Raw genomic sequence first — 16,130 nt, 5'->3', positions numbered from 1 at the left:
TATATTGTATATATATATCTGATATGGAGCCACGTCTCTGTGTTTGTGATCGATGAGCAGAGAAGCAAGCGCTGGCAACATGGCGCGCTTTTTTATATTTCGTCCCCCCCCCAAAGGTTTATTGGCCTTTTGGCTTACTCTCCTCTGCACGCGTGTCTGTGTGTGTGTGTGTGTGTGTCGCCATTTTAGCTCGAACTTGGCTTATACCATTTGGCTCTGACTCTGACTCTGAGGCTGGCCGTGGTGCTAGTGAAATCGTGCGCCGACTTCGACTTGGACTTCTTGCTAAATATTTCTTTTTTTTCACTTTGAAATTTTCTATTTGTCCAACCCCAAAAAAAAGGCGAAAAAATTCGAAAACTTGGAGGGCAATTAAGCCGCTTACTGCAACAACACTTAAAATAATATATATGACTAGTCACTCCCTAGACAAGTCGAGTCTGAGCCAAGAGCCAGAGCCAGAGCTAGAGCCAAGAGTGGTGAGTGCGTTGTGCGTGTGTGTCTTTGGCCAAAGCTTTTAGCCAATAAGTCAAACTGTCAGTCAGACGGACATTGTTGACGTTGCCGTTGGGTTTAATTGAAATGCCAGGCAAGCGGAGAGCTGGACCTGAGCTGCAATTTTAAATTGAATTAGCCGGGAAGCCACAGGGCACACTCCGAGTTGAAGAAAGATTTATGCAGATTAACGGAGATGGTTTAGGATTTATTCTCCTATAAAAAAACCCCATTATTACCATTTTTATTACTTTATTAAATGATTTTATAAATGAATTACATATTGAATTAACATATTAATTGCTGAATGCATTTTGTTATCATTATCTGCCTCAATCTCACACGCAGCAGCAGCAGCAGCATCATCTTAAAAAAACGAAAGGCCAAGCCAAAAATAATGCAATTACTTATTGGCGGTAAACAATAAATAATTCAAGAGAGCGAATGTGTTAAGTGGGTAACTAAAAAAAATACAAAAATAAATAAAAACGCAACATGAAAGTAAAGCGAGGCAAACCGAAATTAATTGCTGCTCGAATTGCAAATTGCAGTTCGTCAAACCGACATAAAATCGAAAATGAAAACTTAAATTACAGAGAGAAATAAATAATAATTAAAGATAGCATGCGTGCGTGTGTGCGTGCGTGCCTATTGAGTTTCACTTTGCCTCACACAACACACAACACACACCCTACACACACACCACACTTACACTCCCTGCTGGCACTCCCCTCTAGGGCCAATGAGAGCTCTATCTATGTAGCTATGCCAAGAATGTATCCATTCCAAAAGAAACTAGCTTGGCTCTCACAACACCTCACATTCTTCAAGTCGCGCCAACACCTGACTTTGACTTTGCATAACTTAACATTTAAGCGTTTATTCGTTTATACATTTATACATTTTTTGATTTGAAGTCTTTAGGCAGGTGCGGTCTGTGGCTCTCTCACAGATGATAACAAATCAGTTTTGGAAATAAAAGAAAAAAAACAAAAACAAGCTGCTTGTGTGTATACAAATATTTCCCATTTCCCACAGCTTCATTCTGTGTGTGTGTATTGTCATTGAAAGATTCATTTCGATTCTATTAATTCCATTTGGATTTGTCATCGAAAAACGAAAGACTTAGGCAACGAACTTGCTTTCAGGGAAATACCCTTTTTGAGTTTGAGTTGAAGGTTTATTGATGTAAAAATGTATTTGGGTGCAGGTTTTTAAGACAGTTTAGAATTTAGAATATATAATTAAATTAAAAATTTAATGATATGTCTTAAATATAAATTTTAAATATAAATACAATTGTAGGCAAGCTTTGTTCTGCTTTAATTCTCTTTGAACTCAATAAAATACATTTTATTTATGCCAGCGAGTCATAAACATATAATTATACATAATTATATAGTTATTTGTGCCATTTTGAGACATTTTTAAGGCTCAGCTATGTACACAATTGTGTAATTTCCGTTTACTCACAAAAAATGCAATGATCAAACCTCATCGATGATCAGCCGCAAATGAAATTCTTATGATTGTTATTCCACATCGTTGGATATTTGCTCATTGATGATTACGAACACACATAATAGTGGTGTGTGGTGTGCGGTGCGGTGTGGTGTGTGGTGTGGTGTGGTGTGGGGTTATTGTGGTTTTCGCTGCTTGCCGTTTTGGCCTGACTGCCTGCCTTAGCATTAAACATGGACTGCAGGCAGCGACGTCTTAGCATCGGAATGCGGTCGAACCCGTAGCTAAGCCAAGATTTTTGTGCGCTACAGTCGTTGCCCCAGAAGAGCGACAGAGACAGAGACAGCCAAGAGTGAGAGAGAGAGAGAGATAGCGAGAGACAAGGCTGGTGCGTACCTGTGTAACTGAATGAAATTGTCTGACAAAGTGTCAGCCCACCTGCCTTTGCCCCCCGCTTTGGACCAGAGATCTCAGACCAACAAACAAGTTCCTCTATTGACTTGGCTAATTCGTGAGCACTGGCCGCCTGCTTACTGGGCCAGGCCCAAAACATCCAAATCCAAATCGAAATGCAAAAGCCCAACTCCAACTCCAACTTCCATATCCAACGAGATTGACTCACTTTAAGCCAAAACTGCATGAATCAAATCCAATCAAATCGCGACAACTTCAGACTCTCTGTCGCTGCGGCTTTATTTCGATTTGAACATTTCTGTTGTTTTGGGCATAAATATTTATGTATGTTTGCCGCAAAACAGGTGAAAGTTTTTTTCTGCCTGAGAAAAGGCCAAGACAAAACAACAACAAAAGCGGCATATCTTTGTCTCGGTTGTGTCTTTTTATTTTGCGGCATCTGTTTAATACATATACATATATATACCTGTGTGTATATATATCTCGATATGAATATATTCTTTAGGCCAACCTATATAAAAGTTTGGGGTTTTTTAATTTTTTTTGGCGTTCGCTGGTGGCATTTCATATGCATGATATGTGGCTTTTTTGGAAATTTCTTAATGAACTTGAATTTTTGGACTCCTTTTCGCCTTTTGTGCTTTTTGGGCCAATCATTCTGAGCATATTAATTGGATTTTAACATATATATTGAAGATTTTTGTAATATTATTCCGGATGGGCTTGGGTTTTGGTTTTATAAATTTGTAGATTTCTGTGCTGTAAGAAAGCACAAAGTTCTTTGCATGCAAAGGTTTCTAAAATTATAATAAATAAAATAAATCTAATTTAATATAACAAAATGCTTTCCTTTCTCCTTGTTAGGTTATAATTTTGTTTCGTAAAATTTTCCGATTGTTCCTATGATAGCTATATATATCTATATATATAGTCCACCGATTCGTCATGCTCCGACTTTTATAATAGTAAAATTATATAGAAGAATAACTTCATAAAATCTTTCAAATAGCTTAAATTCGTTCCAAAACAAATCTCACACATCTGTGCCTATGATTCCCAACTGGTTCTAACATCCCCGGAACGAAGTGACTTCTACCGGCCAAGTCTCAGACATGTGTTGTGTTACAAAAGTTGCAAGTCATTGTTTATTAGTGTTCAAAGTTAGTAACTGATCATACATATATACTTACTAGTCACTAGATACTTACTGATCATAGTTACTTACTTGTCATAGATATTTAGTGATCATAATTACTTACTGGTTTTAGTTACTTACTGGTCAGAGTTACTTACTGATCATAGATACTTACTGGTCATAGTTATTTACTGATCATAGATACTTACTGGTCATAGATACTTAATGTTCAAAGTTAATTATTGATCATAGTTACTTACTGATCATAGTTATGGTCGGAGATGACTCTTTCGCTGCGTTGCAAACTTCTGACTTAAAATATATTACACTGCAAAAGTATAAATATATTAGATATATGTATATCCCCTCACCTTTTGGTATTTTAAAGTCAATCGTGTAGCTCGGAGCTGTCTTATTTAATCAGTTTGGTTCCCGCGAATCTTCTTCAGCAAACGCTGCGAACGATGGCTGTCATTGTTGTCGCTTCACGTTTTAGTTTTAGTTTCAGTTTTTTTGTTTTTTAATTTTTGTTGTGCTTTTTGTCTTGTGTCTCTGCCGTTGCATTTCATTGCACCTCGGTCTCGGTTGGCAAACATTTCCACAGAGACAGAAAACTAACAAAAATAAATGGGCGAAGAAACGGAAAAAATCTGTACTTTCATTCATGGAGCGGCCTTCGCGTCATTGACTTCGAATCCGAGCTCACCACGATCCCAAAGCCAATCACAATTGCAATCCAGGTGATAAGCCAACAATTTTTTAATGCTCGAAAAGAGTGAGGTATTTTTTACTATTATTATTTTTATAGAAAGGCGCAATAATTACGTGCATACTTTTATGATTTTTTGTTTATTTAAGCGTCGCCTTGAGAAAATTGAAATGTACTTAACAAATACCAATTTTGTGTCTTTGCAGCAATGAATCAACCGGTTTGAAGAGCACCACCACCACGCCCCACAGCCAAACATAATCAAACCATAACCCAGCAGTTCCTCTGATCGATTCAATCTCAGCCAGAGTTCGCCTCCAGGCGATACACACACATCCCTTTGGTCCAACGGAGAGAGAGTGAAGAGAGAGGTGAGGTGAGGTGAGGACAGAGTCAACGGAAAAGCGGAGCCATGGACTGGGCCGAAGGTGATCTGGTCTGGTTCGATCCGGGCATGGGACACCCCATACCCGGTGAGATCCAGGAGGTGCACCGCGCTGCCCAGGTGATTGTTGTCCAGGCGCTCATCAAAGGCAAGGTATGTGCGACATGTGTTAAATTATATGTATACATTTTATATTCCTTTTTATTTTGCAAATTATTATTTTAACAATTTAGAGTAGTTCTCTCTTTAAAAAAAACATGGAAAAGTCCCATGGGTTACTTTATTTATGTTTAATATATTTATATCCATCCAGGGTATTATAATTTCAATCAAAAGCTTGTAACTCAGTAAAGGACTCATTTCCGACCCCATAAATCATATTTATTTTTAATCAGTATCAACAGCCGAATCGATCTAGATACTTTTAGAAGAAAAATAATTTTTCGAAAAAAATTTCAAAATTTTATAAGGGGTTACATCGTTAAAATTGTAAAAAAATGATAAAAATTGAAATCTTTAAAAATATTAATTCGAGTATACAGATTTATTAACCTGCAAAAAACTAACATAGAACAGTTTTCCGAACTAAAATTAATGCCCTTTTGGCTAAGTTATGATCATTTTATACTTTGATTTATCCCAAAAATTGTCATATAAAAAATCGATAAAGAATGCATATTTTTAAGCTTATTTATGATAGATTTCTGAATTGATTTAATAAGGGTACATAAACTTTAGCTTCCCTGTGTTGTTGTATAATTATTTTTTCCGTAAGGCATAGAACATTTTCTCCCAGTGCACACAATGCGAGTTCACACCTTTTTTTCCGTTCGGTTTCGTTTTTTTTTAGCTTACTGTTTGAATTTTCAATTTGTTTTCGGTTTCGTCGAGGCACCTGAATGCTTTTCACTATTTTCACCCCACCTGAGACAGTGTTTGTTTGTCTTTGTTTATATATTTATATTTATTTGGGAGCTACGCAGCCCTAATGGAATTTATGGAATGTCTGAAATATTATCCAAGCTAGATTTCTTTACCTGTACTGTAATGTGCCACTGCAAACTTCAGCTAATTGCACCTGGCCAGCGTTTCCTTTTTCCTCTTTGCAATTATGGAAGAAGCTGGAGGAGATGAGACTGAACACACACAACAAGAAATGGGAGCCAGATATCTTGTAATCTTAGGATTTGTCATGTCATGAATAGAGGATCTTAATATCTGATACACTAAGAAATTATTTGCAGACTTTGTGGAAACGCGAAACAAATATTTGCTAAAGTGAAAACAAACCGGGCGTAGTTTAAAAAATAAATTATGAACTACGTTTATAGGGTGCAGACGGTCTTTATTTGCAAATTAACATTTTTACACGAACGATTTCACCCTGGCGTTTTCTGTTTTCATTTACAACCTTTAGGTGACAAAGTGAAAACTTTGATTTGTTTAAGTCTTAGAAATAGAAATCACTTTTGTCTTATTTGTTTTGTTAATATTTAATAATAATCTGGTTAGTTTTTGGTATATAATTTTTTCGCTGTGTTAAGTGGCGAGTAGTAACGTTAGTCGTAGCGGTATCCCCAGACCCGTATCCTGTTTGCTGTCCAAGAACCTGTTTTAGGAGGCACATGTGTTCTTGGAGAGTAACCTCTTCTCGTGGCGCTGAAAGGCGTAATCGCTCAAACCGATCAATTATCGGCTAATGCCGCGCACTTCATCCTTAGCTCCCGGACCATGTTCCTCTGGGAACCTCTCTGAGGTTCCTTCTCTCTGTGGCTTCATTGATCGCTAAACGAGTTTAATACAAAATAAATTAAAGCCTGTATCATGTCTTTTTTAATTCCGATTTTAATTATATATATTTTTGTATTCCCAGCAATATTGGAACGAGTAACAAAGTTAAGCATCTGTTAATTAAGTTCTTTGATTTATTTTAATGGAGATTTGAGATGTCTTTAGAATTATTTTGTTAAGATTACAGGGTATTATAATTTCAGTTGTGAAATGTTGTGAAGGAATCATTTTCGACTCTAAATAGTATATATATTCTTGATCAGCATCAACTGGCGAATCGATCTAGCCATCTCTGGGACGGAATCAAAATTTTACCAAAATTTCCAAAATTTTATAAGGGGTTACATTGTTAAAATTTTCAAAAATTGATAAAATATTTTATTTTTTTTGTGAGTATGCAGACTTATTACCATTAGAAAAACTTATATAGGAAAGCTTTCCGAATTGAAATTAATGCATTTTTGGCTAAGTTATGAAGAATTTCGTTCCTTAATACAATAGCTAACGAACTTTGACTTTCCAAAGTGATCAATATAATACTTATATATTTTATATAACTTTTCCTTTCGATATATATATGTGTATGGTATATCCCTAGGCCTTGACTCATCCCACCTGTCCAATCGTTGGCCTTTGATGCGAAGATACCGTATCCATATCAATGGGCAAGTCGCCAAGTCGAATGCATTCTCGACGCTCCGCGTGCAGATTGTTGACACCTTTGTTTGGCTCTGTGTATCAGATGACACTCTCCGCAACCGAACCCAGAACCCAGGCTGAACTTGAACTGGTTGGGCTTGGATTTGGAATCGATCTTGGTCGTGGAGAAAGTCCCACACTTGAGCGCCTAATTGAATGGCGATCGAGTGATCGGGTTTCCTTCTCTTTCTCTGTTTTTCTTTGGCCGCCAAGAGAGTGTGCGTGTTCTGGTGGCCCACACTAAGTAGTAGCCATCAGAGAAGGAGAAGGAGGCGGAGTGTCATCTGGTCTGGCCAGATCTCTGGTCCGGTTCGGTTCGCTATCAAGACCCCCACTCCTGGCTTTTCTCCCCGTTTTTGATAGAACGTGTTTGGCGGTTTGGCTTGGGATGCTGCTGCTGCTGCCGCTTTGGAAACCGTTTTAGAAACGTATGGGAAAACTGTGGCAGCCTCCGATTCCTTTCAGTTGCACGCCAGCCACTGGCCACGAACGAGCCAACAAAGAGCGAGACCTCTACGCGATCTCGATTTAGATCCGGATCTCGGTGCCATAGCCCTATAGATGCGCATCGTTCGCTTCCATTTGGAGCCTTGGCAGCGTGGTGCCGGTGGCGGTGGTTCGGTGACACCCAGTCCCGCCCAGTCGCCTTCGCTGGCGCTGCTCTCGCCCCATGTGCTGCGACGTCAGCGTCCCGCCAGCCTCGAGGAGACGGAGGACCTGCCCCAGCATCTGTGGCCGCATCCACATCCGCATCCGGCTGTGCCCAAGAGTCGACTGCGACGCCTCAAGTGCCGCTACCCGCAGGTGGTCAAGCGGCTGTCCACTCTCTGCAGCGATGTGATAGCGCGCCATGTGAGAATCCAATAGTTATTCAGGGTTTAACATATTAGTTAAATAATATATATTTATATTTATCACAAAAAAGTATTTAAACTTCTTCTAAATTCCAAATTTCGCTTCTATTACAGCCACAGACGTTCGCCCTGCAGCCGGGCGAGGGTAGCCTGCGGGCTCGTCAGGATCTGGGCAGCAGCGGCGTCGAGGACATGACCCTCCTGGATGACCTGCACGAAGCGTCACTGCTATGGAATCTGCGTCTGCGCTACGACAAGGGTCTGATCTACACGTTCGCCGGCAGCATCCTCATCGCTGTCAATCCTTACAAGATGTTCCCCGATGCCTACGGCCTGGAGGTGGCCAAGCAGTACGCTGGCCGACCCTTGGGATCCCTGCCACCGCATCTGTTTGCCATCGGAGCAGCCGCCCATGCGGCTCTGCCCTCGCCCCAGGTGGTGGTCATCTCCGGCGAGAGTGGCTCCGGCAAGACAGAGTCCACGAAGCTGGTGATGCAATATCTGGCAGCAGTGGTGCCCGGCGGCGGATCCGCCTCAGCGGTCATTACCGAACAGATCTTGGAGGCCGCACCGTTGCTGGAGGCCTTTGGCAATGCACGCACCGCCCGGAATGACAATAGCTCCCGGTTTGGCAAATATCTGGAAGTGTACTTCAAGAGCGGCGCCATCGTGGGAGCCAAGATCACGCAGTACCTGCTGGAGAAGTCACGCATCGTGACCCAGGCGCCGGGAGAGCGCAACTATCATGTGTTCTACGAGCTCCTCGGCGGCCTTTCGGAGGCGGAGCGCTCCAAGTACGGCCTGCTGGAGGCGGACAAGTATTTTTACCTGAACCAAGGAGCCACGGACTGTGCCAGCGGTCGCGTTGACTGGGAGTCACTGCAGGGTGCCATGCAGGTCCTGGGCGTCTCCGAGGGAGAACGCGAGGGCATCGTCCGTGTACTGGCTGCCGTTCTGCATCTGGGCAATGTCTACTTCCATCGCCGGCAGCTGCGACATGGCCAGGAGGGCGTAGAGGTGGGCTCCGACGCAGAGATCAAGTGGGCTGCCCACCTACTCCACATCAATGCCGAGGGACTGCATCGGGCTTTGACCAGTCGCACCACGGAGGCGCGAGCGGAGCGGCTGCACACACCGCTGGGCATTGACCAGGCCCTGGATGCCCGTGATGCCTTCGCCAAGGCCCTCTACGCCGGACTCTTCAACTGGCTGGTGTCCAGAATCAATTCGATTGTGCAGAAGGGCGGCACCCATGATGCCCACCGCATCAGCATCCTAGACATCTTTGGCTTCGAGGATCTGGCCGAGAACAGCTTCGAGCAGCTGTGCATCAACTATGCCAACGAGAACCTGCAGTTGTACTTCAACAAGCATGTCTTCAAGCTGGAGCAGGCGGAATATGCCCGCGAGCGGCTGGAGTGGACACCACTGGCCTGGGACGATAACCTGCCGGTGATCCATCTGCTGGCCAAGAAACCTGTGGGCATTTGCCACCTGCTCGATGATGAGTCCAACTTCCCGCGTGCCACCGACCTGAGTTTCCTTGAGAAGTGCCACTACAATCATGCGCTGAGCGAGCTCTATGCCCGCCCACGGATCGGTGCCCAGGAGTTCGGGGTCACCCACTATGCCGGCCAGGTGTGGTACTGTGTGGACGGTTTCCTGGACAAGAACCGTGATGCGTTGCGTGGCGATGTTCTGGAACTTCTCGCCTCCAGTCGCCTGCCCCTGGTGGGTGAGCTGACCAAACAGCTGCGGGCACAGCGAGATGCTGGCAAGACTTTGCCCAAAGGAAGCAACGGCCGATTTGTCACCATGAAACCACGAACGCCAACGGTGGCCGCCAGATTTGCGGACTCACTGCAGCAGCTGCTGCAATCGATGGGACGCTGTCATCCGTGGTTCGTTCGCTGCATCAAACCCAACCAGGAGAAGCATGCCCTACGCATGGATATGCCGTGTGTGCTCCAGCAGTTACGCTACCTGGGAATGCTGGACACCATCCAGATCCGGCAGCGTGGCTATCCGGTTCGCCTGCGCTTCCAACACTTTGTGGAGCGCTACAGACATCTCCTGGCGGCTCCTCTGGCCCGGGGAACGCCCTATCGTGAGCTCTGCCGCGCCCTCCTGGAGGCCATGCCACGAACAGGAGTGGAGGGTCCAGACTATCAGCTGGGCGCAACGCGAGTCTTCCTGCGCGAAGCCCTTCACCGAGCCCTGGAGAGCGGTCGTACGGAGCGGTTACGTCGAGCGGCGGTCAGTGTCCAGCGGCATGTGCGCGGTATGCTGGTTCGCCGGCAGCTGGCACGTCGTCAGGCTGCGGCCACCCGACTCCAGGCCCGCTGGCGGGGTCAGCGGGAGCAGCAGCGTTTCGAGCGGCTGCGCAAAGGTGCCCTAACGGCGCAACGAATCTGGCGAGGACGACAGGCGCGAAGGAGAGTCCAACAGTTGCGATCGGATCATCGGAGGAGACAGGAGGCACGGGAGGCTGCACAGCGAGCACGCGAGGCAAGGGAGGCCAAACAGGCGGTGCTGGAGAGGAGTCAGCTCAGCTACCTGGACATACCCGCCGAGCTGGCCTTCATCTACTCGAAGCTGCAGGGCTGGTCACCGCCGCATGGCGACCGGCATCTGGTCAAGGTGCTGGGCACAGTGCCAGGGCCACCGGCCTCGGCGGTTCAGCTGCCGGAGGATCTGGGCCAGTTCTCCTTCGGCAAGTTCAGCAGCGTCTATTGCAACGGTCTGAGGCTGCAGCCACGGAGGGAGCCCATCACGGCACCCTTTCTGTCAAGGGCCGCATCGCGGGATCAGGACTTCCAGGATGCCTTGGCCGTCTTCAAGCTCATCCTACGCTGGAGCAACGACAAGTCACTGGAAGGTGCCAAGGAGAAGCTGCTGGCCGACTACATTGTCCACAAGGCCCTGAGCTCGCGAGGATTGCGCGATGAGATCCTGGTGCAGCTGTGTAACCAGGTCCATGGCCTGCCGCCCACCTCCGTGGAGGCCACCCGGCTGTGGCAGCTGATGGGCCAGTGCCTGTGCTGCTTCCAGCCCAGCGCCGCCTTCAGCAAGTATCTGATGCGCTTCGTCGACGACGAGGCTCCTGCTTCACTGCGTCCGCTGCTCCTGCGCCAGCTGCTCCGGCAGCAGGGCGGCGGCAGCGGTGGCTCCTCGCCCGGCGGCGCTAGTCGCAGTTTTGTGCCCGCCTGGCTGGAGTGGCGTGCCTGGACCAGGGGGTGTGACATGGCCCTGCCCTTGACTTTGCCCGACGAGGCCAGCCAAACAGTGGCCGTGGATTCGTGGACCAGCTGCGAGGAGGCTGCCGCCCTGGCCGTCTCCTCTCTGGGTGTGGCCAGCAGAGGTTGGACCCTGGTACTGGACGACGGTCAGCAGCTGACGGACAGCTGTGGATTGGATTACGTGATGGATCTGATAGCGGAGAAGGAGCTGTGTCCGGCCTTCCCGGCTCCGAGGAGTGACCTACTACGTTCCGGGGCCAAGTTTGCCAGGACAACGCTGCCGGAGTCGGTGAAGCGACCGGCAGTACCACCACCAGCTCCGCCCACTTCCGGAGCTGGCAAGGAGGATGTGCCGCGAGAGCGTCGAAGCAGCCGAGAGCTGCTCTCCCGGAGCTCGGCTCTGAACGAGCGCTACTTTGAGAGAGAGCCCAGCCCCGGAGCGGGCCCAGGATCGAGTCAAAACCAGGCCAAGTCGCGCTCCAAGTCTCTGGATGATCTGCTGGCCGGAGACATTGCTCCGGTGCCGCCAGATTGCGACTCCCAGGAGCCGCTGCACACGCTCGGCCTCTCGGAGAGCCGGCTCAACGATCGTTACCATTCGGCGGAGCGCCTGGCCCCCATGGGCAAAGAGACGGCGCCGCGGTATCAGAAGTCCCAGCATGCCGGTCGTCGCTCCCATGCCGCCTCCCATGGCTCCCACTCCAGCAAGTATGCCGACAAGGCGGAGTATGCCACCCGATCCTCGGCCATGTCCGATACGAGCGAGGCTCCTTCGCTGGCGTCGCATGTGCGCCGCGTGAGGGTACCGTCGCAGGCCTCGGATGTGGACCAGTTCCTGGATGACCTCTTCAGTCCCGTGTTGGATGGTTCCCTGGATGAGCTCTCAGATGCCCGCTCCCTGGCGGCCAGCATTCGCGGCGGAGGGGGAGGAACCTATCAATTGGAAGAACATTACGAATCTGATATTGATGACCTGGATGACTACATCAATGATATATTCCAGCCCATTGAGGGTTTGGAAAAGCTGGCCAGCAAGGAGCAGCTGGCAGTGGCCATTAAAGGAGGAGGCCTTTCCTCACAATCCGAGACAGAGTCCGAGTCGGAGATAGAGGATCTGGATGACTACATCAGCGACCTATTGCAGCCCCTGCCCGTGGCCCAGGGACTGGACAAACTGGTCAACAAGGATCACCTCGCAGTGAGCATTCGCGGAGGCGGCAGCACGGAGACTAATGGTGCCGATCCCCTCATCCATCAGCTGATGCAACTGCCCGGATCCGAGACAGAGTCCGCTCCGGGATTATACCAGCAGCAGGTGCAGCGTGCCTTCCTGCAATCGGCCATGGCCCAGAATCTGCAGATTCAACAGCAGCTGCTGGCCCAGAACCAGGCCCTCCAGACGCTGCTCAGCCAGCAGGCGGCGGCAGCAGCAGCTGCCACGACCAACAACAACAGCTCGGGATCACCGCCACCAGCTCCACCTGGAGGATTAAGCAGTCTGTCCATATCACCACCACCGCCACAGTCACCGCTGTCGCCGCTGCGCATGAAAACCACCCGGAGCAGTCTGGTGGTAATGGAGTCACTGCAGCCACCGGCACCGCCACCACCACCACCCATGCCACCACCGCTGGAGTGTAAAGATCCATCGGAGACGCGTCACTTCCTTGATCCCTACGGGCGGGCCAAGACCGTGAGGATTGGCAAGTGGCGCTGGCCGCCGCCGCAGGATGAGCCACAGTTCCAAACGGAGGAGGACTTCTTTGCCTTCAAGATGCGCCAGCAGCAGCGCAAGACGACGCCGCAGGCCCAGCAGCATCTCCACCATCACCAGCAGCAACAGCTGCTCCTGACCGGAAGTGGAAGTGGCAGCAATGGATCCGGCGGTCCGGGAGCCACTGCCACGGCCATCGAGTGGGAGGAGTTCGAGATCGACAGTCCCACGCCGCCGCCCATGAGTGGCCAGATGATGCGGAGTAGCCTGCGTCTGGAGACCACCACCACCACGACATCCATGGCCGCCATCAATAGCAGCAGGGACAGCAGGGATCATAGGGACCACAACAGAGACACCCAGGATGCACCCATGCAGAGCGTGGTCACCACCAAGCTGGCCAAGAAGAGCTTCGAGATTGGAGCCGACCGTCCGCCACCGGGCAGCGTGGGCAAGCTGAAGCTAAGCTCTGAGATGCGCCAGCGCTTGGAGCAGGTCACCGCTGGACACTCAGTGCGCTCGACGGTGTCCACCAAGTCGGAGCAGCGGGCGCCGGCCAAGCTGGAGGATACCCGCAAGCTCATGCTGCAGCAACAGCTGGGCGGGCTCTTTGCCAGCGTCACTTCCGGTGGAAACTCCGGTCCCGGAGGAACCTCAGGCCCAGGAGGAGGTATCAGTGGCAATGGGACCGACTCTCATGCCACAGTGCGCACTCAGATCGAGCGAATGGAGGGTAAGCTGTCGCCACCGCCGGCTCCTCCCTCGGGCGGCTGGCCAGGAATGTTACCACCAGCGCCCAGTGTGCCAGCACCGCCGCCGCCCATCCGGCCGCCAAGCATGGCACCACCAGCTCCGCCCCCGGCACCACAGAGTCCCCCCACGACCAGGAGCCCCGAGCCAGAGCCTGACTACCGCACCTCGAGCAGCCTGCAGCAGGCGGCCAAGGAGCATGTGCCGGCTTTCATTCAGCGTCAGGAGCGGGACACCTTCGGTGCAGTGCGTCAGCAGCAGCATCAGCACCAGCAGCAGCAGCAGATGATGATGATGAGCAGCCACCACTTGCACCTGCATATGGATGGTGACCATTCGGCCTCCTCTTCACCGGCGGCCGCCGCCTGGGAGCAATCGGAGCGGGAGAGATCACGCAGCCGAAGCCGAAGTCGTGACCGCGAGGATTACTCCGAGTCTGTGTGGGATCGGGCCGAAGTGGAGGGCCCTGCCTCGGCCAGTGGCAGCGAGAAGGAGCGCGAGAAGCGGGAAAGAGAACGAGAGCGTCTCTACGAGCTGCGCCAAGTGGAGCGCGAGCGGGAGAGCCACAAAGTGTACCAGCCGGCTCCGCCACGAGTGATCCAAGCCAGTTTGGATACCACGGGAAGGAGAGAGGAGCGTGGCGGTGGAGGAGGAGGCAGTGGTCTGGCCACCTTCCGGACGCACATGGCCCAGAAGTACGAGCACGAGCGCAAGCGCAAGAGCTCGGCCAGCTCCGGGATGCGTGAGGAGCTGGATTCGATGCATGCGATGACCACACCGCCACCCATAGTGGTGCCAGCGCCAGTGCCACCGCCTCCAGTCTCCACCAGCCCAGGACCGGGAGTGACCACCTCCTCCTCCGGCATGGGAACGGGACTGGCACTGGGACTAGGAGCAGGAGCGAGCAGTGCCTGCCTCACCTATAACCGAGTGCCGTGGAAGCTGCGCGTACGCAAGGAGGTCTTTCAGCCACATGAACCCATCGGTCCACCGGTGGCTCTGGATCTGCTCTTTGCCCAGGTCCTGGGGGATGTTTTTGGTGTCACACCATGCCTGAGGATTACGCCGCAGGAGAAGAGCTCCGCTTTAAATATGCTGCATGGTCATGGAGTAAGCGTGGACACGCTCTCCGCTCGCAGTAGCTCTGGCGCCGGAGCAGGAGGAGGAGGAGCTGGAGCTGGACAGCAGGTGCGTGCCCTGGTCAAGCGTCATCTGGTGGACATGGCCCGCGACTGGCCACTGTACTTTGCCCGCCTGTTCGCCGTGCAGGGAGCACCCCTGTATCCCGATGTGAGCATCATGGGCGTCTCCCACAGTGGCCTGTACCTGGCCCGCCGTGATGCGGACTACCTGATCGTGGTCCAGGCTATATCATTCGGGGAGATCCAGAGTGCCGTCACCCTGCCACGTCCGGCTGCCCTGCAGCTGAATCTACGGAATGGCAAGCATCTGGCGCTCCATGCCGCCCGGGCAGCCGCCATACAGTCGATGGTCACCAGTTTTGTTCAGGAGTTCCGCAAGGTAAGTGTTTTGTTTTTGGTTATAATTTATTCTTTTATATATTACATATTTTATTTTATTTTATTTAAGTCGAATATTAATATTGTTTACGTGATTTCTCGCTAAGAGTTTGGGGTTTTGAACTTGAAAGTAAACAACAAAGTTTTTATAATTTTTATTAGCCTGATTTTGTCCTTACTTAGGGTTCAGGCATTGGAAATCATAAATTATATATTTTTTGAGCTTAAAAAATATCTTAACATATTTTTTTAACTTTTGAAAAGCCTCTATGGAAGTCTAAAAGTATGCAAGATTTTTCCAAATAGCTTAAGGTCTATGAAGCTCTGAAAAGTGAATAGTCAAGATTAAAAAGAGATTAAACTTAAATTTGACAATAATTAAATTAATATTAAACATGACTTCAATTTATTAGAATAAGCCTTAAATATCTTAAAAATAAAAATAGTCTTCTGGTAAAAGTGATTTTAATTACTTGAAATTTATACCTATGTTTACATTCCTTTTAGATATATTTATATATTTCATATATCATTATATATATTATATATATATATTTTTTTTAAATCAATTTAACACCTCTTAACTCCAAAATAATTGGCATTAATTGCATGAATAATTGCACTTATTATGTGGCCATAAATAGTGCGGCCTTTAAGCCAAACAAACAAATCGTTTTCACGGCCTCAAGATAATGGCTAATGATTTGTGGCAGCTAATTAGGCGATTTCGAGCTGATTTTAAGGTAAATTTGTGAGGTGTTACCTCTGTTCATACATAGGTAAATTTTTTTTATTAACCAGAAGAGGCTTTAATCACATCTTTGCGATCAGTGTTTTGCAGTTTTGCAGAAATTAATTTGTCTCCAAGTATCGAATGCTTGGCTGCGTAAATTTGTTAATCTGTCTGAATCTGGTTTGATTTTCTTTTTTGCACGCCTTGAAGCTCAGTGAGCTTCAGTGGCTT

General features: G+C 48.5%; 1 protein-coding gene across 2 annotated transcripts in view; it reads left to right on the top strand.

Moving 5' to 3' along the window:
- Positions 1-16,130, top strand: part of Myo10A (unconventional myosin 10A) — a 30,967-nt gene that overhangs the window by 4,590 nt on the left and 10,247 nt on the right. Inside the window, exons 2-4 of one of the 2 annotated variants that reach the window (XM_086835845.1) lie at positions 4,421-4,752; positions 7,651-7,941; positions 8,058-15,167. In XM_086835845.1, the coding sequence (XP_086691971.1) occupies positions 4,627-4,752; positions 7,651-7,941; positions 8,058-15,167 (7,527 nt within the window). In that variant the 5' untranslated portion in view covers positions 4,421-4,626. The remainder of the gene's footprint in view (positions 1-4,420; positions 4,753-7,650; positions 7,942-8,057; positions 15,168-16,130) is intronic. The other variant, XM_020949293.2, reaches the window with a different exon arrangement.

Source organism: Drosophila serrata, unplaced genomic scaffold (assembly GCF_035046125.1).
Source record: "Drosophila serrata isolate PLE 108 unplaced genomic scaffold, ASM3504612v1 contig_276, whole genome shotgun sequence".
Classification (NCBI taxonomy): domain Eukaryota; kingdom Metazoa; phylum Arthropoda; class Insecta; order Diptera; family Drosophilidae; genus Drosophila; species Drosophila serrata.
Note: the sequence above shows the minus strand (reverse complement) of the source record. Positions and strands in the feature narration are given on the sequence as shown.